Source organism: Pezoporus flaviventris, unplaced genomic scaffold, assembly GCF_033815535.1.
Source record: "Pezoporus flaviventris isolate CSIRO_AGI_PZ_B2104156 unplaced genomic scaffold, CSIRO_AGI_Pfla_v1 ptg000066l, whole genome shotgun sequence".
Lineage (NCBI taxonomy): Eukaryota > Metazoa > Chordata > Aves > Psittaciformes > Psittacidae > Pezoporus > Pezoporus flaviventris.
In genome coordinates, this window is record NW_026892614.1 from 4,009,085 (window position 1) to 4,033,990 (window position 24,906).

At 39.9% G+C, this 24,906-nt stretch overlaps 1 protein-coding gene across 8 annotated transcripts in view; it reads right to left on the bottom strand.

Annotated features, from left to right (window-relative positions):
- LTBP1 (latent transforming growth factor beta binding protein 1) overlaps nt 1–24,906 on the bottom strand; it is a 198,879-nt gene that overhangs the window by 125,541 nt on the left and 48,432 nt on the right. For 5 of the 8 annotated variants that reach the window (XM_061471023.1, XM_061471019.1, XM_061471017.1 and 2 more), the window contains 2 exons: nt 23,294–23,469; nt 3,214–3,381 (listed from right to left, as the gene is read on the bottom strand). In XM_061471023.1, the coding sequence (XP_061327007.1) occupies nt 3,214–3,381; nt 23,294–23,469 (344 nt within the window). Of the gene's footprint in view, nt 1–3,213; nt 3,658–23,293; nt 23,470–24,906 lie in introns of those variants that run through there. The other 3 variants (XM_061471022.1, XM_061471021.1, XM_061471020.1) reach the window with 2 other exon arrangements.

Here is a 24,906-nt window from a genome sequence, read left to right on the forward strand (position 1 = left end):
TACAATCCTCTGTAGATGTATCAGGACTGACATACCATGCAAACTGCACATGCATCAATCCAATAGAATAATAAGAATCATCTATTCAGCAGAAGTTTCCACTTGTATTACCTGCTTTTATACTCCAAGCCAGAGATATTAGAGGTTGGTTAGTTTAACTGTGCAACATAACCCATTCACAAAATGAAACTGCAAGAAAACCCGGTTTCCGTGGAGTAGATTGGCAATCAAGGATACCCCTTCCTTTTAAATACCAAGTTTTCATCACCTTCAACTGAAACGCTAGAGCTTTTCATGAGAACAGCCAAAATCTCCACTACCTGAAAAGCTGCATTTCCCCAGTCTGTTTCTTGATGGGGGTTTGATTTTAATGGCTTATCCATTTCTCATGAAATTTCTAAGAAACAGGATTTGTTCCTTGCCTGGGCTCACTGGTACCAAGTTTCAGTAGAAATGAGAAATTAAGCAACTTTTAAGAATCTGAATAACCCAGATGAAAGCTTGAGCAGCTTTAGTAGAGGCACTGCAGCTTTCTCTGAAAATAACATGTTTACAAAGTTCATCAGAAAGTTTAAAACAAACACAAATTTACTCTGCTTCACTATCAGAAATAATGGATTATTAAAGACAAAGCAAAGTGATGGTTAACTGCAATCTGTTTTCAGAAAATTCAGTCTTGTGTACTAGAATGCTTCTCCTGCTAGAGAAATGCATTTAGCTATAACCACCTAAAGCAGTTTCTTGATTGCCCCATTCATAGTAGGTATCCATTATTAGTAATAGGAGTTAAGTTTTCCAAACAGGGCATGTGAGTTTATCTTTTCTGGGTTTAGAAAGAAGAGATACTTTAAAAAAGAAACATACTGAAAAAGTGCTGTTCATTGCCTCAAGAATGCATTTTCTGACATAACGTCTTGTCTGATGATTGTACTTTCAAAATGTCAATTTCTCAGAATCATAATTTCCATGCATTTTGTATGAACAGTAAGTAAACAAGTTTAAAATGGGGACTTAAAAGCAAAAAGCACAAGTAAAACATAATATAGATGTTAAAAAACATAACAAAACAAAATTATATCAGAAGGCCCAAGTTACTTCTGCTTTATATATCGGGTGACATCTCTATCAGGACAAACCTAAGCTAATGAGAGATGCTAATCAGAGAACAGAAATAAATATTATTTCAGTAGTATATATTTTCAACCCTGATGCAAAAGCTCCTGAAAATGTGTGATCAGTAAAAGAACTCAATGTATAGGTGTAGAATCTTTCCTCTCTGGCTATTAAGAAGTTTACTCAGCATTTTTAACAGGAGAGCCCTGAAGTCACAGGGCTCTATGACCTCTTTCTCATTCCCCTTCTGAAAAAAATGATGACACTTATTGCTGTGGTGAATGCTTTTGGTCTTTTAAAGGTAATAAGGAAGACAGGTAGCCACAGGCAGGTTAAAAAACCTTATACGTGTGTAGCGACTTGTTTTTATACATTTCTAAACATAATGCTCCCTTATCTTTCCATCAAATACTATTATAGGCTGCTTTTGTTGAATATTTCTAGCAGCCTATTGTACACAGTGCATCATGAGCTTCATGGCCTGAGGCCAGGAAGGAAGGTGTGGAACAGGTCTTCACAGGTCAATTTCCACTCCCCAAGTTTTCAAGTATTTGAGAGAAGGTCATGTTACAGCACAGATTTACATAGCAGAGAAATTACATGACTGCCCCTTCTAAGCATTTCATAATTTCAATTAAAAAACAAGGTCAAATGAAGGGGGGGGGGGGGGAGAATAACTCTACCTTTTCACAATAGTCAGAAAATTAAACAAAAAACATACTTAGTGTGGTTCTTGCCAAAACATTAGTAAAAATCTACTGACAGTAAACACAAGTTCATAGTATTTGATTTACCATTCCTCCACAAAACCCTTTTCTTTTTTTTTGTGCCTCAGAACAGCCAATAAACAAACCCAAAATACTCTGTATTGCTCCTTTAAATCACTGAGTTTATTAGCTTTAGTCCAAAACACACATATTTTTACAAACATGCATATCATTAAGGAATATATTATTAATTCCAAGAGCTTTCACTCACAGTCTGATAGTCTAGCAGGAGTGTTTAGGGAGGGAACTGCTCTTTGTATTGTCTGTCCAGATGAAAAGAAGAATAAATTGGAATAGCTTTTCCCCCTCAGAGATTGAAATATAGCACACTTCAAAAAAGGGCAGTATTGGCCAGCCTCAGCACTGCCTGACATGTTGTTTATACTAGACGGAGACTAAAATTACAGTGTTCATATCTGGCATTCTTTAAGTACAAATTGGCAAAATAATCAATTTTTTTTTCCCCCGAAAAACAATACTATGATATTTATAGGATAACAACAAAATACTATATTAAGAGCAGCTAAGGATATCATAAAGTGAAACAAGAAGTTTAAAAGTGTTTAGATAAGTATCCATATATCTATATTTTTCTTAGCTTACAAGACTAATGCTTACACACAAATTCCTACTAATATAATAGAGTTTAAATATGCTAATCATTATCCTAGATAGCTCTCAGAATTTGTTTCAACACAGTCAAGCAGTTGTAGCATTTAGACTGACACACTGCTGGTACTCTTACTGAGAGAGAATAAACAGAGAAGAGACTGGCTTCAGTAACTGCAATTAGACTTAACATTATTTCAGTTTCTAAAAAATGACAAATATGTAACCTGATTTACTCTTCAGCAGTAAGAAAAAGTTTTAGGCTGATGTATTCCTAAAAAGGGTTGTAGTTTTAAGGAACTCCTGAACAATCTATTGAAGACAGATTCACTGTGTTAGCCAGATTTTATGTGCATTTGATATCCATTCAACAAGCAAAAAGGAGGAAACAGAACTTTTTGTGGAATCTGACATTTTCTCTGTTTACCAACACAAACTCTGAGGGATGAATTTTACCAAAAGCTGCAGCTTAGCATCTCACAGCCCCTGCAGCTGAAAATTCAGATGAAAAATATGGGAGTTTTTCTCTATGATACAAAAGGAACTTTTGGGAGCATTTCTAAAGGATACCAGAAAGCTTGTCTAACATACAATGGTTCCTACTCAGCACAGCCCTCCAAACAAAGAGTAACAGATGCACAACTGGTATTAATAACAAAACATCTCCTCCCTCTGTTAGTCAAGAGAGGACAGCTAAGGACAAATACAGTTTCAGGGTACTTACCTACTCGGAAGTTAGTGGCTGTCAGAGTGTCAGCAGCATGGCCGTTTTCACTGATGAGGGTGGTGGTATTTCCCTTCTCACAGTTGTTCTGACAGTTGCCTTTGGTACAAGTCACTTTACAGATACTGGGTGTAAAGACCACCTTGATACGACCAGTGTGATTTCCCACTGTCAGTGGAGGCAAAGAAAAAAAGAAAAATAAACAGATCACTTTGGTATCCATTGATTTCCTTCTGAAAGTTTTGGGAAAGAAAAAAAAAGGCAGGAGGGGGGGTCGGGGGGAGAAGAGAAGGCGACAGGTCTACAGGAGGAGGGCAGTCTGCAGTGCTCTCTCATAGATCTCCAGTGGTGTCTCTGAAACAGGAGTAGGAAGCTCAGCAAACAGAACTCCGGGATCCACTCCAAAACCACATTTAAAGTCAAGTCACTGGAGTGGGATTAGTAATCACAATGCTGCACTTTATTCACAGGCAGACAAAGAGCAATACCAAGGGCATGACAACTTAAATAGCCAACCCTGACAGGCAGATGTAATGTAAAGAGGCTGGCTGTGCACCTAGGGGTGAATAAACTCTTGTGTCCTCCTGCATACTTTTCCTGTTTCTGCACTTATTAAGTCACTATTTGTAGCTCGACCCCTGGAAATGTTTTAGGCATGCGGCATGTCTGAAAACATCTGTCTCAAATCTCCTGGCACCCCAGCCCGAAGTGGTCAAACCTTGTGACGCAGCTGCCTGGACCCATTTTTTCACAGATTTTTGGCACTACTTTTCATAAGGATTTACGTATTATAGACTGAGCTATGCTGTCAGCCTTTGTATAAGTAATAAATAGTTCAGAGAAAAAAGTAAGTATCAATGCTTGAAAACACTGGTTCTGAGCTCAAAGATAAAAAAAATATTAGTTCTTTATATACATATGTATGCACACACATGTATACATACACACAGTCATTTTTTAAATTTGAATGTGAGAATGACTAAGCAAAGACTAATTTTAAATTAAGGTAATTAAAAGAACTTGTTACAGAATTTAATTTAAAAAGACATGCAAAGCTGAAGACAAAAAAAAAAAAGAAAAAGACATTAAAACTACTCATTAGGAAAATTAGGGAAACAGAACATATTCCATTTGCAATTCTTAAAAAAACCAAACATACGGTTTGCCCTCTGCACACTTACTTATTAATAAATTCAAAAACCTCTTGTAAATATATCACAGTATCTTCATGGAAACAATTAACAATTTCATATCAAACCTAACAATTCCACAAAATGATGCCCATAAAGAGGAGAATCTCCAATCGCCTTCCTAAAGTCACAGAAATAAAGAATTTCCTGGACAGTTGTCTAACCCAGTTTATGAAATACCCTCTGGACAATTTTTTTTTCTTTTTTAAATCTCAAGAAAATGAAAAAAAAATCTTCCCACTTCAAAAGAATATAAATTCTTCATATTTGTCTTTTCATAAATAAAACAATTGTGCCAACTGTTTTGTCTAGAATAAAGGCACTGCTCTATTTGAACAGCAGTTGTAATACAAATGCTTCCACCTTATTTCTCCCTAAATAATAGCTGGAAAAAGCACAGCCCAGACAGACACAGGAATAACATATCTCAATTAAAGGCTAGTATTGTGATTTTAGTCAACATAGAAGACACCCTGGATTCTTGGATGCCAAATGAGAATTATTAATACACCTTTCCTAATCAACAAACATAAGTAGCTTATGAACTGCAGGACAGCTTCACAAGCAATACTGCCATCTTTGTATTTTATTTGCAGTTTTATATACATATTTTCCTAGAAAAGCCCAATCCATTTTATATTTTATATTTTCAGATGTTTTAACATTTTTCCTTTAGGATGTGATCTAATTAAAAAAACATGGTTAGTTGAGTCACAAAAGTCAGCCCTGCCTACACTGTAAAAACCAGTATTGGGGGACCCACACAAGGTTTCCAGCTTAGCTTAAAAATAACTAAATCATAATTTAATTCTCCTTCTTAGTATTATGTACTATGCTGCTGAGCTGTAGCAAAATTTGAACATAATCTTTATAATGAAAATAATATCTTATTTTTAAAATAATGTTTATTATATAGTTCAGATTTTACCAGAAAAAAAATCTGTAGCATAGCTTTATTTTTTGATAGAAGGGGTGCCTTAGTATGAGGCAATTGTAAATTCGCCTCTTATCACTTTGGGGTGAAAACATATTAGCACGTAAGTCTGGGAGTAACAGTGCAGGAAGAGCAGTTGAACAGTACCTTCACAAACACAGGCCAGTACCTACAGAGGTAAAGAGTATCCATGAAAGAATATTTTAATGCAGCTGTTTAGGGAAGTGAGAAGACTGAAAAACAATGCTACATAAGCCCTAACCCCTATAAATATTCATATTATCATTCAGCAATGATTTTGCTATTAAAAAAAAAAATTAATTCTCACAGATATTCCTCGTTTATTAGTTGCAAAAGAGCCAGAAATAAGACAGATTCATATTCTTTTGACATGGGAAGATTTTCTTAGATTTATGAAAACCGTAATGAAACTATTATTTTCATCTCCTTGCCTAGCAGGCCACATCTTTTAACTTTCTCAATACTTCTTGAGACATTTGGGAGGGATACAAAGCTAATGATGGCCCCTGAGCTGAAAATTAACCAGGAGTTGAATCAGGGGAGAAAAATTGTCTTCATCCTTCTACAAACAGTACTATCCTCACGCATCCTAAGGTTTAGCAACCTTAATAGTTAGTATGATACACGCAGATTTAAATTGAAACCAGACCAAAAACTCTTCTCCTGAAAGGAAGCTTTTGGCAGAAATACTGCAAGGTTAGACTCTTGGACTTCCTTGAATCTTCTCCCGCTCCCTTCTTTCCCCACTCCCACTCTCCTCCAAAGAGGGGATGATTTAATTCTAAATGAAAAAATACATCCTTCAATATCTTTTAGCTGCATTTTTACAGTAGCATACAGATTATTTTCCTCTTTAAACTCCAGAAGCTTTACTGATGATGCCACTGTGACATAAGACATGACAAGATCTGCAACTTAGATTATCTCAAATTCATTTCTGGAGAAAAACTATGGTGCTACAGCACTGCAACATACCTGGAATCATATTTTATAGAGATACATACAGACATGTATCATAAACTCTTCAAAACCAATTTTAAACATGTGGAAATGAAACACCTCACTCTGCTCTTAAGTATAACACCAGACTGAAGAAATACAAATGTGAGACCAGATAAATAAATTAGTCTAATGAAAAACAACAAAAGCAGAAGATACAAACACCAAATAAACAGCAAAGATACTGAAAAAAAATATGGCAGAACTAGGGATAAACTCAGATAGCTGCTTGAATAAAGATGGAACAATCAGAATTACCAATACTGGTTAAAGATTCATCCCTGAGTTAGGCAACAAATTCATAATGAGGAGGCTCAGGCACAGCCAACTGCATAATCATCCTGGCTCATAGTACAGGCTTACTTATACCTAAGAACTTTTTGATACATTTGTCAAAGGAGATCAGTGGAAGAACGTATCCGTAGTTTCCAGAATCTGTGAAAGTCTCTTGAGTCAGACTCAAAAAAAGAAAGATGCATGGGCAAAACAATGAGATTTTAGTTGAAAATTGGCACCGCATGTATGTGATTTTCTTTCCATCTCTGTAAGTCACTATGATATAAAACTATGAACACAGCAAGCTCCCGCTGTGATTTAGCAACTACTGCAGGAGAAATGGAAAATACAAGCAAAAGGCTTTCTTCACAGAATCCCTCTACCCCCACTGTCCATCATGACAAACTAATATTTTTTTTCTGCCTAAATAAAAAAAGGTGATTGAGTTAAGATAAGGGGGGGTAGCAGATTTTAGGTCCACATGATCACAACAGCTCACAAAAGTTATGCCTGGGTTGCTTAAAGGGGAAGGGTTCCTCCTCAACCTCCTGGGTCCCTTTGTCTGTAACATTACTTAGCCTTAGTTTCTTTCTAAAAGAATTTCTATAAACACATTTTTTCTTGGTTTTATGGCTGCCTTCACAGTTCCAGCATTCTGCAAAAATTCAACTAGACAGTATTCAATAGTTGCAGTGGATCTCAGATGATTTGTGGCATGTCCCTGTTTTGCGGGAAGACAATAGGCTAGCAACACTAGCGAAAGCAGAACTGGTATTCAGTTAAAAAGACTGCTACATTGTACTGTCTCATAGGTCAAGTAGGGCAAAGAAGAAAATATTTTAATGTGTTGAAAAAAATTATTATGTTACTGCGTATACAATGTTTTGTGCTTCACCATGATCTTACCAGAAGGATCAAAATCACAAGCAGTGGCTTATACTGTGGACTCGGCTGGTAGGGCTTACACATACCTCTCCCATAATCCTTGCACAAAACTTCTTATGGATTCTACTTTTAAAGGGGTTCATGTTTTGGTGTTTGAGGTTTTTCTTAATACCTTCACTTATGACAAATCCTATGGCAAATCTTCTGAGGAAACAGAACTAACCAAACTGTAGGCTTTCCATTAGTACCCTGTTTTCATGACACCCTACTTTTGCAGTAAACCCAGTATGTTTTCATATGTGTGTCCACACAGAACGTCACCAGACCTAAAGATTCTGTCTTAAGATTATATTCTTTTTCCAAAGACACTAGATTATCTCAGGCAATTTCATGTTTTTGAATTATAGCCATGCTGCATGAGAATACTTTAGGCACGAAAATCTATCTTCTCAAGTAAAAGCTAACAAGCTTTTAAATAGCAAATAAATATGACATTTTTAATCCTCAGATGACCAGCTCCCTTTCTTTATTCTCAAATGCAGACATAAAAAAAAAAAAAAAAAAGGAAAGGAAAGAAGCAGAAGGAAATTACTTATTTCCTAAAAGAGGTTTCTCCCAGTTATTTTACCAGTCCACCTGGTTTAGTCCTCACTATTAGATATGCTTGTTTAGCCAAAAGGAAAGCTGACATTGTACAAAAATCAACCACGTAAGTAAAACAATAGTTTTAAAGACTAAAGTCTTTAGAAACAAAAGTTTCTAAAAACTTTCAGAACTATTGTCAAATGACCTTTTTACACTTTTGACAATATACGAGGAAGTTCTGTCTTCGTCATCAATTTTAAACACTCACCCCCACCTGATTCCCAAAGATCAGAACAAGTTGAAATTTGGCTATCATACACTTAGGTACATCAGCATCTGGAAGATTTACTAATGCTAAGAGGTAAGGTGGAGAGAAGAGGAAAGAGATCAAAAAGGAGGAGAGAGAGATAAGACACGTTAGATTCACATACAGAGCAGATGCAGATCTTCCCTAGATTTCAGAATACACACTAAGAGGAATACAGCCTTTGCAAGGCATGTAAGGGACTGAAAGAGATTGAAAGGTCACCTAATCTCCTCTCTCCTTGCTCCCAACACAGGATTGAACAGCAGGATCACATAAAAAGTTTGTCCAGCCTATTCAAAAAAAATCTTCTATTATGCAGATTCCACATCCTCCCTAAGTAACATATTCTAGTGCCTCAATCTCTCTTATTATAAGGGTATTCCCAATATCTAACTCACATTACCCTGCTGCAATTCAAGGGTATTATTTGCCAACAGCAAACTCTGAGAAAACCTTATTCTTCTGTGGATCAATTTCTAACATATTTGACAACTGCTACCATGAATCTCCCTCAGTCTCATTTCTCCAGACCAAAACGTTCTAAACTTCTCCAGTCTAACAGGCCATATCATGCAGACCTCCATTATTTCTTGGTTTGCTTTTGATATTACTCACTTGGTCCTCATCTTTCTTCAAATACACTGTTCAAAATTAGGTAATACTGCACCTGAGGTCTGATGGGCATTGAGAAGAGCAGCAGAATTACTTAATACAGCTTACCTAAAATGCTTGTGTTGGTATAATTTATATTTCTCCCCTAATTGGCGACCTTCACACTCAGAACCAGCCTGCAGGCTAGGCCAAAGGGGTGAAGATGTCCCAAACCCCTTTTTTATCTGTTGATATGGATTTCATTCCAGTGAACCAAATGTGGAACATACCTTACATGACCTCGGCAGGACTGAACTCAGCCCTTATACTGCTTTGAAAATGGGACTAAAACCTGTTGCATTCAAACCTGAAAACCCAGCAGAAAATGAGCCTAATTCTTTCTGTAAGTGACAAGCACAAACAAGTCCGAAAATTACATGGATTCAAAACGGCAAGGCACAGCTGCTAGGTAATTTCATTTTTGACTTCAATGTATAATACTAATCTTCAGGCAGAGCTCTGCATCTTGGCTCTTTCCAGAAACTTTGTTACGGTATATTTGCACACCTCACACTCAGTGTACATTTCACAGGGATTGGGAAAAGTTAGACAAGGTAATGAAAATAAGATGACCCAGCTCTTTTACACCCAAGATCCAATAACTTCTCTGATAATTAAAAGTACTCCCCAGAGTTCTGCATGAGGGGAGGTGTACATGTGTATACCCATGCAGTCAAACATTTTGAACAAGCCAGCAGTATGTCAAGCTGTACATTATTTACCACGTCTAGACAGCTAAAGCTACACATTATAGAACCATAAAATAGTTAAGGTTGGAAAGGACCTTAAGATCACCTAGTTCCAACCCCCCTGCCATGGGCAGGGACACCTCACACTAAACCATCTCACCCAAGGTTCTGCCCAACCTGGCCTTGAACACTGCCAAGGATGGAGAATTCACAGCTTTCCGGGGCAACCCATTCCAGTGCCTTACCACCCTAACAGGAAAGATCTTACTCCTTATACCCAATCTAAACTTCCTGTGTTTAAGTTTTAACCCGTTACCCCTTGTCCTATCACCACAGTCCCTAATGAAGAGTCCCTCCCCAGCATCCCTATAGGCCCTCCTTCAGATACTGGAAGGCTGCTAGGAGGTCTCCAAACAGCCTTCTCTTCTCCAGGCTGAACAGCCCCAACTTTCCCAGCCTAACTTCATATAGGATGTGCACCAGTCCCTTGATCATCCTCGTGACCCTCCTCTGGGATTGTTCCAACAGTTCCATGTCCTTCTTGTGTTGAGGACACCAGAACTGTACACAATACTCCAAGTCGAGGTCTCATGACAGCAGAGTAGAGGGGCAGGATCACCTCCTTCGACCTGCTGGTCACACTCCTTTTGATGCAGCCCAGGATACAGTTGGCTTTCTGGGCTGCAAGCAAACACTGAAGCCAGCTCATGTCCAGTTTCTCATCGACCAACACACCCAAGTCCTTCTCCACAGGGCTGCTCTGAATCTCTTCTCTGCCCAACCTGTAGCTGTGCCTGGGATTGCTCCGACCCAGGTGTAGGACCTTGCACCTAGCACGGTTAAACTTCATGAGGTTGGCATCAGCCCACCTCACAAGCGTGTCAGGGTCCCTCTGGATGGCATTCCTTCCCTCCAGGGTATCAACCGAACCACACAGCTTGGTGTCATCAGCAAACTTGCTGAGGGCGCACTCAATCCCACTGTCCATGTCAGTGACAAAGATGTTGAACAAGACCGGTCCCAACACCGATCCCTGAAGGACACCACTCGTTACTGGTCTCCAGCTGCACATTGAGCCATTGACCACAACTCTTTGTGTGCGGCCATCTAGCCAGTTCTTTATCCACTGAGTGGTCCATCCATCAAATTGATGTCGCTCCAATTTAGAGACAAGGATGTCATGTGGGACAGTGTTGAACGCTTTGCACAAGTCCAGGGAGATGACATCAACTGCTCTACCCCTGTCCATCAGTTCTGTAGCCCCATCACAGAAGGCCACCAAATTGGTCAGGCAGGATTTCCCCTTAGTGAAACCATGCTGGCTGTCACCAAGCACCTTGTTGTTTTTCCTGTGCCTTAGCATGCCTTCCAGGAGAATCTGCTCCAAGATTTTGCCAGGCACAGAGGTGAGACTGACTGGTCTGTAATTCCCTGGGTCATCCATTTTCCCCTTCTTGAAAATGGGGGTTATATTTCCCTTTTTCCAGTCATCACGAGCTTCACCTGACTGCCATGATTTCTCAAATATGATGGACAGCGGCTTTGCAACTTCATTTGCCAGCTCCTTCAGGACCCGCGGATGGATTTCATCAGGACCCATGAACTTGTGCACATCCAGATTTTTAAGATGGTCTCGAACCAGATCCTCTCCTACAGTGGGCGCAAGGTCTTCATTCTCACAGTCCCTGCATCTGCCTTCCAAGACTTGGGTGGTGTGATCAGAGCCTTTGCCAGTGAAGACCGAGGCAAAGATGTCATTCAGAACCTCAGCCTTCTCCAAATCCTGTGTAGCCAGTTCTCCTGAGAGCTTCCTGAGGGGGCCTGCGTTCTCCCTCGTCTGTTTTTTATTTGCTATGTGCCTGTAGAATCCCTTCCTGTTATCCCTAATATCCCTAGCCAAGTTTAATTCTAACTGGGCCTTAGCTTTCCTAACCTGGTCCCTAGCTTCCTGAACAACATCCCTGTACTCTTCCCAGGCCGCCTGTCCTTGCTTCCACTTTTTATAAGCCTCTTTTTTCTCCTCAGATTTTCCTCAGGAGCTCCTTATCCATCCAAGGAGGTCTCCTGGCCCTCTTGCTGCATTTCCTTCTAGTTGGGACACAACACTCCTGAGCTTGTAGCAGGTGATCCTTGACCAAGAGACTTGGGCCCCCCTGCCCTCTAGGGCTGTATCCTATGGAACCTTACTAAGCAGGTTCCTGAAGAGGCCAAAGTCTGCCCTCTTGAAGTCCAGGGCAGTGAGCTTGCTGCATGCTCTTCTCACTGTCCTGAGGATCTCAAATTTGACCATCTCGTGATTGCTGCATCCAAGACTGCCCTGGAGCATCACATTTCCAACCAGACCTTCCCTGTTGGTGAGCACGAGGTCAAGCATAGCACCTCTCCTTGTCGGCTCCTCTATTACTTGCAGAAGGAAGTTGTCTTCCACACAACTGAGGAACCTCATGGATTGCTTGTGCCAGGCCGTACCATCCCTCCAACAGGTATCAGGGCGGTTGAAGTCCCCCTTGAGAACAAAGGCCTGCGAGCATGAGGCTGTTCCTATCTGGTATAGAGTGCTTCATCCAGAGTCCTCTTGATCAGGCAGTCTGTAACAGATCCCCACAATAATGTCTCCCATCGCTGTTCTCCCTTTAACCCTGGCCCACAAACTCTCTTAACTGATCACCTGTCCTCAGGCAGAGTTCCATACTCTCCAGGCTATCCCTAACATAAACAGCAACTCCCCCTCCCCGTCTGCCAGCCCTGTCTTTTCTAAAGAGCCTGCAATCATCCCTTCCAACACTCCAAACATAGGAGCCATCCCACCATGTTTCTGTGATGCCTATTATATCATACCCCTGTAGACATGCACACATCTCTAATTCCTCTTGTTTGTTCCCCATGCTACGGGCGTTTGCATAGAGGCATCTGAGCTGAGCTCCAACTGAAGCCGGCTCATTGGCTGGAACGGCTAGGATATATCTACATTGCTCCAAGCATTTATTATAGGTGCTGGCAACTGACTGGGTGTGTTGGGATCGAATGATGCCCCCCTCCCCCAACACATCTAGTTTAAAGCTTCCTTGACCACCCTCCTGGCAAGCCTCCTACCAAAACTGCTTGTCAGACCAGCTCCACCAGCCCCCACTAGACCTGTCTTCCCAAATTGAGTCCCATGTTCTGGATACCCTAACCCCTGACTATGGCTCCACCGTTCTAACCATTTATTAACCTGGCCAGTCCTAGTCTTTTTTAGGTCCTCCCCTGTATCCTGGAGAATTGATGAAAAGACTACCTGAGCTCTAGAGCACCTCTCCCAGGGCTCTGTAGTCCTTCTTTATGTTCTCCAGGCTACTGCTATCTATATTACTAGCACCCACATGGACAACTAGAAGTGGGTAATAGTCAGTGAGACATACCAGACCAGGCAGCCTCTCTGCAGCATCCCTGATTTGTGCCCCTGGTAGGCAACACACCTCCCTTGAGACGGGGTCAGGCTGACAGATGGGTGCCTCTGTTCCTTTCACAGTAGAGACACATACTGCTATGACGCACTGCTTTTTCCTGGCAGCACCAGTAGTGATCTTCCTTACCAGTGCATCAGCCGGTTGTTCGCATTGCGAGTGTATTTCCTCGCTAACCCCCTGCAGAACTGAAAAGCAGTTCTGAGTGGGGACACTGGATTTAGGAGGAAGCCTCTTGCTTTTAATTGTCCTCTTACTCCTTTTTTTGTTGGTTTTCTTTGTTACTATTTCCCAGCTTCCTGGGTTAACGGCCTCCTTCTTTCATTCACGAGCTACAGGGGACGCTTGAGGCCCCTGCACAGTTTGGGCCTGGAGCAAGCATTCCTGCTTCCTCTCAGCTTCCCTGACACCTTGCAGTCTATTAACAGCATCTCGCAGCTCAGCCCCTGCTGCAGGAGGACCTCCACCAGGGAGCACCGAGTGCAGCCCTGCCCATTGCGCACCTTTCCCTCACGAGACCAGTGCAGGCACTCTCTACACCCCGAGCTCTGCACTACAGCCTCCCCTCTCATCGGCTCTGTCTGGGTGCCTACACTGGCCACCACCACGGCTGCCAGGGCAGAGCTCCCGGACCAGGCTCTGGTCATAAGGTCAGTGCTCACCATCCCACTCGCCTGCCCGCGCTAACTGCCACACTGCGCTCCTGGTCGCTCGCGCTCCCTGGGGCAGGTTTTTACTCAGTCAGGGCTGCTCCTGGCTCCGCCCCGTGTGAGTCAGCTGCTCGCTCGCGTCAGCTGAGCTGCCGGCTCCTGGGCAGGTCCTGTCGAAGACTTGAGGCTCCCTCGGTGGCTCCTGTCGCTCTCAGTTGAGGCTCCTGGACGCTGACCTTCCCCTTGCTTCGGTGTTGAAGGCGTCCTCTCTGGAGCTACTCACCTCAGTAATGTTGACATGTTAATTAATTCCAGCATTCCCTCTACTTTTTGTTATTTTTGTAACTCCTTAATCTGTGGCATTTGTATGACCTTACGTGTATTTTATCAGTTAATAGAGGTAATCTTTGATATTTTGCCATTTTTCAAGTACTCAGTTCTATTGCCTTCACACAAAGCAATGGGGCTTCAAAGAGGAAAAGGAGATTCAGCTACCTATTACACCAGTAACTGAACAGTGCTCTCCACAGGGTTATTTTGTTGCCATTCTTATTGCCACCATTGCTATTATACACACTTCTCTATATACCTACTTCTGATAAGCCATGTCACTACATCTTCATTTCCTCCTCCTGTCTTGTTTAGATGCTCCAACCACAATCCTCACTCTCAAGACTTAGAATCACAGAATGGGTAGGAAGGGAGTTTGAGATCATCCAGTTCCAACCCCTCTGCCATGGGCAGGGACACTTCCCATAGATCAGGCTGCTTGAGGCCCTGTCCAACCTGGCTTTGAACACTGCCAGGGATGGGGCATCCACAGCTTTCCTGGGCAACCTGCACCAGTGCTTCACCACTCTCACAATAAAGAACTTCATCCTTATATCTAACCTAAATGTCCCCTGCTTAAGTTTTTGAGTCCTTAAAGAAGTTTTTAACTTTTTGCTTCTATTGCGCTTTTGTTTCTTTACCCTTGCTCTTATATGCAATCCTCAGGCAACAAACATCCTACTTCGAGCTACAGTCATTTTACATGTTTAAAGCAATTTCAAAAACTCTAATCAATAGTTGATAATGAGAAATATAACTATCATTTTCCTTTACATAGTTCAGGATATTTCAGAAAAAGGTAATACCCCAAATAAATTAATACAGGCTCCAAATGTGGTTTGAGATTTCTGATGGAACAGGCTCAACTCTATTCAATTAAATTTATTGGGGGATAATTCTTTTGGTTTTTTTTTTATTTGTTTTAAAGGTATTACATGTAGGCTAGATCTGCAACTGCATACAATTCTACAAAGCTTAAATTTTAGCCTCTAGTTATACCGTAATATACTAATCAGTCCTAGGTCTCTTGTACAAGAGATGAGAGAAGTTAATTGCACAGAGCAAGCAGCCTAACCAGCACACTGAACAGGAATGTGCCCAACCCATTAAACAGGAAATGCTGAGGACGTAATACTGCTTCATTCAAATCCGTTTAGGGCTCAGGCACACTTATTTGAGGAACTGGGTGATTATTCACTACTCTTTATTTCCAAATCCCATCATGACTATGCTATAGACCTCCTCGGGGAGCTTAATCCTGCAGGAGAGTTTAACAAGGCTTAGTTGACTGCTTTTCTAAGTACAGGCAGGCAGACAAGTGCTTCAGCTGCAAGTTTGTGTGAGAATTAAGCAAAACATTAGAACCCAAGACAGCTTGTCTTTTTCAGAGTAAAGCACTTCTGAAGCAGAACTCTAAGGTCTTCAAGAGTCTCATGCTTGAAAGTTCACATCCATGTTTCAGGTTTGGGGCTGGAAATAATTCCAGCTGTAAGCAACCTAGCACAGGATTTAGGTCCACAAGCATTTTTTAACTCCCATTCAAGTTATCCAGATTCTGAGGTACATAAAGCATATCTGGATCCAAAAGGCTTTCACTTGAGAGATAAAGGAACAAAAGTCAAAAAAGCCACGTTTAGACAGAGACCACTAGGACAGAAAGCCATCCTACACAACACTTAGCTGTAATGAAGCAGCACTGACTTCAGAGTCTGCCATGAGCAATTTTCTGCTGATGGAGGCTACTGCAGGAATTGCACACTCCAATAGAGAAGCCAGCATCTTTACACACAAAGGTACAGGTGTACAGGAGCCCAGGTGGGCACAGATGAACACATATTAGCATCATTGACACTTAAATATTAATAGCTAATTACAAAGGACTCTTTCAAGAAGGTCTGAATTAGTCCTTTATACACTGAAAATGAGACTCACTCCCACCTGATCTCGCTCATTTGCAATTACACATTTTGCCTACAGTAATTATCTAGACTCCTTCCACAATCAAGACAACAGACTTTGCCCTGCCTTGTGGATAGTATTACAAGTTTTAAGTTGGAAGACTGTCACTTCTTTAGATAATAAGTTATTGAGATAGACACAGACACCCCACCTCCATTACCTGCGACTTCCTTAAATGAGAAGACTCTAAAAATGTTTACCATTTCCAGGAAGAATAAAGAATAAAACTTAAATTAGTATGTCTTTACTGAGTATATCCACTTAACATTCTATTTCCCAAAAGGAAGCAACTGAAAAGTACTAAGGAAGTCAACAAACTGTAAACAGTGACAAAGGACAGAATGTCATGGAATTAAGTTATAAACGAACATAGCCCTCTCCACGTGCTGAATCACCATTAAAAAATCATCTCTCTCAGCACTGCATGAAGCCAAGATTTTTCTTCCCATTAATTTTCTGAAGGCGGGAGAAATGACGACAGACAAAAGGATGTCTTTGATTCTGAAATCTTAGTTTCACTGAGTATGAAAAGACCTTCTTCTTGCAGTACTTGTTTTATGAACATTTGGTCATTCCTTCTGGCATGGGTGATGGCATTGACAGAGAAGAGCACTTTCATACCTCCTGTGAGTAAACCCAAACTTAGCTACTTGCAACAGACAAAACCAATTCTTAGTATCCAAGACTTGTATCACAGCAACTCTGGAGTTAGTCTAGCTATAGGACTTATAACAATTCAATTGAGTGGGTTCAATCAGTCTCTATATCCAGCATAGTTATTATTTTTCAGATATGACATAGAGGTTTTCCCCTACAGAATTTTCTGGAAAGCCTCTTTTTTCTTCTTGAGAAATCTTTGGGTTTGGAGCCAATTCTCTTTCGTCATAGTAGTTGAGATGCATTTGTCTCAGACTGTCTTTTCCTCTAGCTATAACACATTTTGAACTGATCTGAATTCCATTTGCCAGATCACCAATCTGTTTTTCCAAGATTTTTCCCCACATTGCTGTTTATCAGTCTTGGCCTCCATATTTTAAAGCATAGAGAGATGATAATTCATTTTTGGGTGAATGTAACATTTAAATTAGTTCCCATAAAAGCTCCAGCAGGCTCTGCCTGTCACGCAGACATTCAATTATTGGTGAGCTCAAGGCCATAAAAATGTTTTTGGATTCCAAAAAGAAAAACATGGTACTTTTTTGGGGGAGGCTGGTTTCCTGGCCACCTCAATTCTGAACCTTTTACAGATACACAAACAATCACAAAGACACCTTAGAAAAGGTACTGTTTAAATGCCTGCAGCTGCAATATATCAAGAGAAGCAGTTTGTATTTATACAGAACTGATTTATCTTCAGGGATTTAGAACTATGCAGTCCTTTATAATTTATAATTGCTAAATAAACTATGTTCATTTGTTAAAGTTATTTGTTTCAGAATTTGTCACTCTTTAAAACAAAAGAAAAGTAAAGCTGTTGTTGATTTGATAGAGTTAACTGCTTTAGCATGAATCTAGTTAAGCCACTTAATTTACATTTGGAGTTCAGCGTCTTCCAAGTCCCTCTGGAATAAAATGCAAAGTTTAAATGGCTGTTATGATTTGTCATGACTTTCAATAGCAGTATGGGTAATGCTCTTAAATGGGACGGAGAAAAAGGAAGCTTTACTAGAATTGTTTGGGTTTTGTCATCAAAAAAGCCACAGTATTTTTTGACCCTGGCTGCACTAAAAGTTTTTCTTAAACATTTTAAAATGTCCCTAAAAAAAAAAAATCCCCATTGCTTCTTGAAGGGTAGCAAGCCTTTGAACACGTGTGAAATGTTTTGCGTTTGAGAAAACAATAAAGTCCCTGACATTTATACACTTACCCCATTCCCTATTTGTATTTGATTATGTACAACCTCAGGAGCATGAGATGAATGGCAGTTCCCATGAGTGACCAAGTGAACTGGACTCTTCATTCCCTCCACCAAATAGACTGTGCAGTGATTTTTTTCTGTTATTTCTGCTTGTTAGTTTTCTAACTGTTCATTCTCTTTTCACCACCTAATTATGCTGACCATACCTTGTTTAATTAGAGTATAGCCTCTAACACCCCTCCCTTACCTCCAAATTTCACAAAACTTGTGTTCAGAGAAGTTACCACTGTTCAACTCTAATATCCATACATACATACGTAGGCAGAAGCTACAAAGAACACAATGCAATGCTCTAGTTAAGACAAGCCAGTGAGAGAATTACTTTGCTGTTTATGCACAGTGGTTCCACAAGCAAATACCAAGAAGTGCGGAAGGTATATGTGACCCACTGAAGACCTAAGGGAGCTTTTCTCCTGAAATCAGCAAACACTGAATTGTGGTAGAAGGTCAAATCACACAGACAAGTTTACATGGAACATGTATCAACTCCGTATGCATTTTTTTAAAAACAATAAAACATTTACATACAGCTGCTTACCCATACTGACAGGGAAGTACTATTATTATGATACAAGTGTCACATAGTGAAGTCAGAATGGTGCAATACCACGGAAAGTTTACACTGGAATTTCAAAGTGACACCTGTTTTTGCTTAAATCAATCTGTGAAGCCAGCATGTGTAAATTATATATCAGCTTAAAAAAGAGCTTCTCTGTTATCAGTGTATTATGCTTCCAATAGTAGGAAAGCTATTGTTATGCCAAAACTGTCACAAGAGTATTCTGCACATCACAGTTCTAAGTGGTGGGACATTTTCTTCCACATTAAGCTTACTTCATGTACTTAAACACATGTAAAATTATGTTGTAAAATATAAGACACTATAATGTATTGATAGTTGGAACAGTTACATGACTTTCATATGATTGTTTCAGCTTCCTCTTTACACAAGGATTTAAGGGCTGTTCATAGAACCACGCACAATGCTGCTAAAAACTAGCCCTCAAGCATCTCAGGCCAGAAAATGAGGCATATATTTAAACGCCTTTTTTGAACCATCATTTAACACCTGAAGTGAACAGAGGGAAAGAGAACTTCCTAGCCTCTTACTGCTCTAATAAACAGTTCCCACAATAACTGTGTTGAAAGGAATTCCAGAAAGCACAATCTCAGTTTATAATTTGCTTATTGTCATACACATTTTAGACCAATGGCAACAGAACAGAATCTCTTTAACTAATTTTTTTCTTTAGCATTACTCATATAAAGCCAGGAAGATCAGCACTCATATTTATAGGATCCACGCTCAGTTCGTGCTGACTAGTGGTTACTGTTTAACTGTGCCATTAAAAGAGTGGCGGAAAATGTCTGAAGTAGGTGTACCTGCACTACTGAAAGTGGTGCATCTCCCCATTGTTTTATAGGCTACTAAGTTGCAAATAGAATTTTACAGTTGAAATTTCTGTGCCGATGCCATTTCTACCCTGAGGTTTCAAATATTCAGGCAGATTATAGATCAACTGTGCTGGTATGTGGTTTTAAGAAAGCAATGCATCCCTTGAGAATTACTGAGCTCATGGTGAGCTTATATAAGACAGGCTATTTGGCTGGCCTCACCTATGTATTAAAGTATTTTTGATGTTTACATTACAAATGTTGAGATATACATGATCTCATCCTTTGCAGTTTTTCTTTGCTGATCATAGTGACTCCACTGCAAACTTACTTTCATCGCTACATATTCAATCTTCTTACTGGTGCTAAACCATATGTATACTTTTGCTGCAGATGTCAGCCTATGCAACATGAGATATTTTCATCTGCTTGAGGCAGCTCTGAATTTCCCAAGCCTTATCCTTAAATATTTGCTAATTCCGTAAAAAGATATCTGAAGATTAATTTTGGTAGCTTAAATATACTAGCATACTGATTAAACGGAATCAGATAGATGCTTTATAGTGCAATAATTTTAACAACAGATGATTTAGAAGCATGCAAACAGAATAGCGTTTCAGTTCTAAAGAAAAGCACTTTAAAATTCTACAATGCCATGTTTATAAGCCCTGATTTTTCTCTCTCCTTCTGTATTGAATACGGCATGAGCCCTCTGAAAAAAGCAATACACAGCCATACAAATAAAACTGTATTACAATATTAAGCATAAGGAGACAGAATTAATTATGCAGTAAAATTGTGACCATTCTAAAAATTTGAATGAGTCAGTGAACTCCAAAAATATTTAATTGAAGATCTTGAACATTATTTCTAGGGTGGGGGTTTGGTTCACTTTGGTTTTAGAAAACAAGACTTTAAAAAAAAATCCCTATGAACAATTGTAACAGCCTCGCCTCATTAGGCAGAGCAAGAATTCAAAATTTAGCACTGAAGAACTACATTTTTTTGTGAGCTTTATGATTAATTACACTAGCTGCTCTTAGGAGAAGGCTTACATTCTACAGCAAAAAGATCAAAGTGCTTGATAGTAGAAATGGTTACTGGCAGGTAATCGCATTTCATGTCCCAGAGTGACTTTAAATGCTGTTATTGTAAGCCAAATGGACGACTGAATTTTCAAACTCTGTTGATGTGATGTATTACTTTACAGTAAAAGTTCAGTTAAAAAAGCAAAAAAGAAGACTATTTTGCTGTCTTTAATAGGACTACTATACTGCATGTTCTGGAAGCTATCAGAGACATTAAACTGCTTGTAAATACACCAGGATAAGTGTTCCAGGAAGAACCTTATATAAATTTTAATTGAAAAAAAGTTTAATGTGACTCATCTTCAATGTTTTTTTTCCCCTAATACCTCCAAAAGTGTATCTGGCAACACTATAGCAGGACATTCAAACACTACTAACTGGGAACCAGAAGATGCCCAGAAGAACCTACTCAGGGCTGGCAGTTTTCTTCCCAAAACACTATTAGCCAACATCTCATTTGCCTCTGCCAGGACAGAACTATCTCTAAGGGTATCTCAGGACTGACACTTGCTCCAGTTTCAAGTGTCACAGGTTTTCATTAATCTATAGAAACCCAGAGAAATCAACGCCAAGTTCAGCTACAGCTGGAAAAATAGATTTATTCTCTGGAGCACATCTTTCACAGATGCCACTCTCTGCCACAGTTTTAATATCTTAAAATGCATAGAAATGCTCAAGAAAAAAAATTATTTGCTTTGCATTTTGTTAATTAATAACTATGAACTCTTGGGTGATGCCACTAAGTATTATCTGACTACTATTTCTTCTCTTCTCTGAAAAAAAAACCCAAACATTTAGTAAGGAAAAAAAAAATTAAAAAAAAAAACAACCTTGAAGTATTCAGTACCAACTTGGTTTGCTTTTTAATGAAGTTACTACATTGCTCCCCTCTTCATTTTTAAGTATCTCCACATTGCCATTACTGATTCATTTGCTGAACGGAATAAGAGGTTCTGCCATGAAACAAGATTACACATTTAAGAGCAGTGACAAAATACCAGGAGATCATCAGCCACTTATGAATTTTCTCATATTAACTAGACAATGATTGTCAATCCTGCCGCAAGCATGACATAATTTGCAGGACCTCAGCCCTCAGTTCAAGGCAAAGCTAGGAACTGCATATTGGTGGTTAACACAGAACACCTGACATGAAATTTCATACCCTAATCTAATCCTTAATCAGAGGGGCTTCTTAGAATCTGATAACAAGTACTCTGTCTTCAGCTCCTGACTTTCTTCCTCTTAGTCATGTCCTTCAAAGTACTGTAATTAACAGAGGAACTCCAATAAGCTATAAAGAGCTAGAAGTACTGACTCCTTTGTCTTAGAGCAGCATGGAGTTATCTCACACAACCCATTTGTACACTGGCAGCTTGGTGCTTGCAAACAGCACTGAGTGTATCTAAAGTAGACTGACTCAAACAGCCTGAAAGAAGGGGGCAAAAATGAAGATGATTCCCCCCTCCCCCCCCCCCCCCCCCCCCAAATCCAACCAGCAACAGCAGTTGCTCCAAGTACTGGGAGAACTATACAGCCTGGGATTTATATACTCTCTGGCTGACGAGTTAGAACTGGCTGACGAGTTAGAACAGAGGGACACAATCCAATCCCAGGGACCACTAATATCTTGTTTGTAAGAAAATTACAGCTGGCAGAAAGAAAAACAGTAGTATCTCATTTGCAAGATGTCCTATTGGTTAATGTTGACAGAGTGCTTAAGTATCTTTTTGAAGCTTCTAAGAAGGTGATGTAGTGCTTCGCAAGCAGTATACTTCCCCACGCTGAAAGTGTTCAAAGACCTCCAGCTGCTCACTTGTATTCCCATTAGAGCCAAGATTCTATTTAACCATCGACGAACTTACTCTTGAGAAAAAGGAAGCAGGCCGTTGCATTTAAGTATAGATGGACAGACCATGAAGATCTGCAATGCAGAAATGCAAAGATACAGAAAGAAACCGTATTTAGAGATTTAACATGAAAGGCTCTTTCCTTAATCCTCAGAACGTATTCCTCTGCGCTACAGCAGAGGAAGTCTGTCAGGAGACTGCAACTACCTTGGTCTCCATGTTAATCAGTCCATTATTTAGCTGCAGGAACTTTTCTCCAGATCAAGCCAGCAGACATTCTGTAATACCTAACCCATAATTCATCAAGCCCTTCATCTTTTAAGCCAAAACTTGTCCTCAAGCTCCCCACACCGTGGGGCATGAGCCAAGGCCACAAGCTGGGCACCTACACAATCATTTTTTATATATATGAAGCAGAAACTCTCATGCAGCCTCCATACTGTGCAGAAGTTCATAAACACATAATAAATTAAATATAGAGAAAACCAGTCACCAGTGAGACCACAATCCTGGACTCCAGCTTTCCAAGAAGGATATCTATCATACTGAAGTAAAGGTAACTGTCATCTTACACTGACTACAGTTATGCCTACTCCAGCAGGTGTTCACAAAGCACCTTTTGTCCAAAGAAAAAACTATCATCTAGAAATAGCACTATGAAATTTTATCAGTGACTCAGGTTCAATTTTTTTCTTCATCTAGGAAATCTGTTTTGCTTCTCAACAGGATACAGAATGTTGGAGCACTTGCTAATCTAAGAATTATCTCATTTAATTATTTTAACCTTTTTCTGTTTGGAAGTGTTATGGCAATTCAGGTGAAAAGAAATTTTCAAGATCTTAAAATAAAAAATAAAAAAAAAGGGGTTGGGGGGAGAAAGTAGTATGCTTTTTGCAGTTGTACTCACATTGAAAAGGTGATGCGAGTTGATCCTGACCCAGTCTTAGTGGTAGTGATCCCTCAGTGGACTGTTCTCCTGAAATCACTTTTTTTACTGGATAATATTTGGGTTTGATCACATATTCCTGTGTTTGGCCATGGTGAAGATTCATCATCAGTGTCTGAGATGATAGAGGTATCATCCTGTTTTAGGGAAAAAAGAAGAAATAAAAAAGAAGAGAGAGAATGATGTAAAAGTCAATAAATTAGACTTAGAAACTACTGGTAAAAGAAAAACCCAAAAGACAAATTCATCTATACTCCAAGTTCTCAAAACACCATTTGAGAAACTTCAACTTACTAGCTTCCAATGAAGCACCTGATTTTTCATGCATTTAGCATTCTCATTGTCCTGCAGATCAACAAACAATAAATAAAGACTATAGGAATTATATCACTTCTTTTACAATACAGCAATTTACAACACCTCGGACAATAGGGAGGAATAAGAAAAAGTCCTCCTCAAAATCATGAGTTGGAAGAGCTCAACTTTGTTAACACACAGAGATTTCCAGACTAGTCAGAGAAGCAGCAGTGCCATGAAACCTCTCTCCATTTCTTACAACTGTCATTTCACACCAGGTGTGTTAAGTAGAACGGAAGCCCAGCTGCTTTGCCACTTTTTTCCCCAGAAACCCTGTTCCCTTCACCACCGTACACCTCTAGTCATACAGCAGAGCACTGCTTCTCTTCCTCTTTTTCAGCCTGGCTCCCATCTCTAGTCATACAGCAGAGCACTGCTTCTCTTCCTCTTTTTCAGCCTGGCTCCCATTTCACCAGAAGGTCTGTGTCTCTTTCCCAGTATCACATTACTGTCCCCATTCACTTTCTCTCTGCCTGCAGCACTGAACATCTCTGACAAACGTCCCATAACCACATGGCTTCCATGAACAGCAAAACTATTTCCCCTTCCTGTTAAACAAGATGATGCCTTCAAGCTGATTCTCTCACTGCCAAATCCTAGTTTCTTACTTGGTATTGTTATTCTTCACCAAGATCTCAGTTTCTCACTGCACAAAAAACTTGCCAACTTTCAATAGAAATTCCCTTCTCCCCCTTCTTTAGAAAAAAAACATGGTTATTTAGCCACACACCATCAGCAGTTGGAACCATTTCTTTACTAACACATTGGCCTTCACTCTTCCACAGTGCTATCCAGCAATAAACAAGCAAGGAAGCAAAACACAGAGCTCTTGGCCATATACAAGCTCATTACTTTGGGGCTCTAGGCTGCAGAGTTCTACTGCAGTAATAGCACATCTTTAAGTAACAAACTACTAATAGAAAGTTTTCAAGAAGTTGTACTTATTGTAGATCACACTGTCAAGATAACACATTCCTCCGAGAGTAGTATCAATTGCTAACCTAGTTCATTGGCTAGTAGCACTACATTGTCCTTTGCTCAAATGAAGGCAGAGTGGGATGCTGTAAGCCTCTCTCACTTTCTTTGCAACTAAGGATCTCTAATAAGTTCAGTCTGCAAAAGTTAAAAGGGAAAGTGTCGTGGTTTAAACCCAGTCAGGCAACTTGTTCACTCACTCCTAGTGAGTGGTGCCAGGCTGACAGCAATCGAGCCCCCCC